Source organism: Cyprinodon variegatus, unplaced genomic scaffold (genome assembly GCF_000732505.1).
Source record: "Cyprinodon variegatus isolate N-32 unplaced genomic scaffold, C_variegatus-1.0 Scaffold4369, whole genome shotgun sequence".
NCBI lineage: Eukaryota > Metazoa > Chordata > Actinopteri > Cyprinodontiformes > Cyprinodontidae > Cyprinodon > Cyprinodon variegatus.
The window spans coordinates 1-3,951 of record NW_015154822.1 but is presented as its reverse complement, the minus strand read 5'-3'; the positions used below and the strand labels follow the sequence as shown (position 1 = coordinate 3,951).

The 3,951-nt window shown below is 39.1% G+C and overlaps 1 protein-coding gene across 1 annotated transcript; it reads right to left on the bottom strand.

Annotated features, from left to right (window-relative positions):
- Positions 1 to 828: 828 nt before the first annotated feature.
- On the bottom strand, positions 829 to 3,081 carry LOC107081350 (collagen alpha-1(XVIII) chain-like; the record flags this gene model as incomplete). The annotated part of the gene is made up of 5 exons (XM_015369543.1): positions 829 to 1,047; positions 1,137 to 1,169; positions 1,310 to 1,438; positions 1,581 to 1,645; positions 2,922 to 3,081. Coding segments are annotated over 5 exons (591 nt in total), but the record flags the coding sequence as incomplete, so codon positions are not given.
- Between the last annotated feature and the right edge of the window lie 870 nt (positions 3,082 to 3,951).

Sequence of the window (3,951 nt, the reverse complement as noted above, 5' to 3'; positions counted from 1 at the left end):
TTGTGGGCGGGACTAAGCTTGGAATGGCACCCAGGCTAGGACAGAGGGGGCTTTCCTGTCATTCTTCTTACCAAAGTAGCAAGCATGTATTTTGTGGCCTTGTCCAACATTTTTTTGTTACAGTTCTAGTCGGTTCAAACACGTCTTGTTCTGTTTCATTCCTTCCTGACTCCCAGTGGCGCTAATGCTCCACGCATGTTAAAATAAAATGAAAACAAATTCACGCAATTGACATGCAGCCCACCTCAGCGTGAGTCTATAAATAGCATGTTGAAGGCTACGTTTGGTCTCTTTGATCAGAAAATATTTCAGTATATCTCAAATTCAGCTCAAAATTTAGCCAGTGTTGCTTTAATCTAACCATAGACAGCGGGTTCAGCCCAGCAGCTGCTTTCTTATAGTAATTTCTGACTGATTTCCTGACTTATTTACTATTTTAAAGAGTGAATCCTGATAGGAAATTATCTCCGCATTTTGTCATATTTACATGAAAAGGAAACAGGAAGTCATAGATTACAATTAAATTAAAAACAAGTTTAAAAAATATTTGATTATTTTTATTTTAAAGTTATTCTGGGGAAGTCAATGGTTGTGGCACCACTATGGGTTTTGTTTAAATACATAACAGAGATTAACTGAAGAAATGGACCAATATCTAAGGTTTGATTTTTCAATTTTTTTTAAGTGCTGCAATAAAAGATGAAGGTGTTTCCAAGTTTTTTAGATTTTAATGCAGAAGTTTATAATTGTTGATGGTCCTGTAGTCTCTGGTACAAACCTATCATGAACCTTGATGGTTTAATGCTCAGTTCTTCACTTTAGCCTACAGTGATAGGCTTTAATCTATGTTTTCTCAGCTATACTCACTCCTGATTCTGAAGAGTCGGCTGCAGCCACGGGGGGGCTGGGCTGCTGCGGCAGGATCTCAATGGGTCGGATGACTGCACTGCCCTCGGAATAACGACCCGCTCCATTGTTGGCGTTCCTTTCAGGGGTGTGGGGGTACACAACCACCGGTGGAGGCTGGACTTCTGCCACCTCATTGCCCTTTACATGAAAAGCAAAGAGATTCAGTGATCAGACACCAGTCAGTTAAAGTCAAAGTGAGTTATTCTTGTTTGTTCTTCAAAACGTACCAGATCTCCAAAGAAGGTTCTGTACTCTCCGAGCTGAGGAGAACAACCATTGGTCAGAACTTCATAACAAACTCTTGTATGTTATAATAAAACAGAGGCATGCTAACATCTTTTGAACTTTCTTTTCATCAAACTTTGAGCTAGAAATCAAAGTTAATGCAGGGTAGACATACTAGGACTTGTCGAATCCCATCTCGCACTCTCAGATAAAGGTCTGCTTTGTCCAGTATGTATATGAGACTTCCCTCAGGCTGCTGCCTGGCTGTAGCAATCATGATGTCATATGACCTCAACACCATCACCTTGTGAAAAAAATATAATACATTTTAAGTTAAAAAAATTTTAAGTAAAAAAATAGAAGCCATATTTCGTTTAATGAAAAAAGTGATGACATATTAACTGAAGGAAACAAAATGGTTGATAGAAAACAGAGATGGCACCTACCCCAGAGGAGACACCAGGACTTCCAGGTGGGCCTGGGGGGCCTGGAGGTCCAGGGATACTGACGGCTTTAGGTCAAAACACAAAGAGTCGAAAAGTCATCACATCCAACAGGTTCATTTCCAAGTTTAAAGACTGTAAGCCTAACTTATGCACATATTAAGATGTGCAATTACATCTAATATATAATGTTTTGGCCCATTCTTTTCTACTCTTTGACTCAAGAACCCTTGATTACAGACAACTTCATGATCAGTCTAGAGATCACAGTGTGCCCATACCCTGTAGACTCAAAACGAGCCCAAATCATAATCCTCCCAATACTGTGCATAATAGCTAGCATGAGGCGTCTGTGCTCAGATGCTGCATTTTGTTTTCTCCACACATGGTGCTTCAGTTTCATCTGTCAAGAGCACATTGTTCCTCAGTTTTTGTTCATCATTCAGATTCAGGTTTCCAAACCTGCATATTGCCGCCATGTAACCTTTAATCTGCTGAATTTTCTTTATTTCTATTTTTTTTTCTTATTGTCATCTACTGGAGATGTTTTCTATGAAAATTGGAAGTTATATCCCCCAATTATTAATTATCTATCTGAAGAATGATTCAATTTAAATAGTTTGGAATTTGAGGGCTGCATGATGATGCAGTTTATAGCACTGTTTCCTTGCAGGATGAAGGTCCTTGGTTTGACACCTGGCCTAGATTTTTTCTGAACGTGTGTGCATGTTCTCCCCGGGCATGCTTGGTTTCTCCGGCTTCCTCCCATAGTTCAAAATATGAATACTAGTGAGGTCTCTAAATTGCCCTTGTGTGCATGTGAGTGGGTTTGTGCGCATGGTTGTATGTCTCTGTCCTGCAATGGATTGGCGACCCGTTTTTGGGCATACCCTTCTTTTCACCCATAAACCCCTGAAGATAGGCAAAGCCCCGTCTGACCAGGAAGATGCATCACTAGATGGTAGTTTGGAAATAGGCTTGTAACCTTTCCTAGATTGATGGGCAGCAACATTCCCAAACCCTCTGTTTTTATGGTTGTGATAGAGGGTGTTTTTTTCCAAGATGTTTTCTCTTATCACTGTGGGGTTTTTTTTGTTAAAGGACTTTGGATTCTGGCACACAACATTTGTTGCTTCTTCAGCAAATAAAACCAGGAAAAACTTGTACTGAATTAAAAAAATATATTTGCCCCTATTATACTGTAGATTCCCCTGCAATCAAAGAATCTCTGTGTTTTATTAGTTGTAAAAGTACTATTTGTCCAACTAACATAGGATCTTAATACAACTTCTATTGATACTATGGTGTTTGACAACCTGACTCTGAAAAGGAAAATCTACTTACGATAGTTGGGCCTGTATGTTCCAGAGAATGAGGGAGACCCTGGCGGTCCTGGAGGTCCAGGTGGTCCTGCTGGACCTGGACGTCCATCATAACCAACACCTGGGGGTCCTGGAGGTCCTTGAGGTCCAGGAGGGCCCACTATAGACTCACCCTTTGGACCCTAACAGGAAAGCAAATCAGAGTTTAGTTTTCAGACTTTGGTGGAGAAAAAAATAAAAATAATAATAAAAATAGAAGCCAAATAATACAAATAAAAATGTTCTGTAAAGCTGATTTTCTTTGTGCTGACTGGCTCTTTAAAAGCTAAGCCTTGAAGAACGCTGGAACTGGGTCGAGGTGAGGGCTTATTTTTTACTAGCGTAGGCTCTTACGGTTTTATCATTTACACTCATTTCACATTTATCTCTCCATTTGATATAATTCTTCTGCTGCATTGAATAAACCTGGAAGCTGAACAGTTCTGATCAGCTGTTTCTAATCATTCCTTAACAGCATCAGTGTGATATTAAGATGACTGTACAATAAAAACAAAAAACATTTAATATTGAAGTCAGAAAATGGGTGCTGAATCGAGTGACCATCTTGCTAATAAATATTGCAGACGATGTCTACGACAAGTCTCAGGTGACCAGATCTAAAAAAAAAAAAAAAAAATTGGGCCAACTAAGATGATTATGAGGGACAATGCAGAATAGATGCAGCTTTTTCTTTTATAACGTAGATTTACATTTCGCTCTACTCGTGTCAAATCTGAAATAACTTTGGGAAACTTCACGAAAAGCTCTCTGATAATCACCTGCCACCAGTTATAACTCATTTCACAGTCTTTGTTGTCGCTATTTTAGTTTCTTCAAACGTAGTTTCTTTTACATTTTGCATTAAAATATTTTACCTCTTCTGTTTTAAGAGCATCAACCACAGCTTGCTAGTGATGCTATGCAGAGATGGCAAAAGTACTCACTTTCCGTACTTGAGTAAAAGTACAGATACTTGTGTTAAAAAATACTCTGGTAAAAGTGGAAGTACTGAT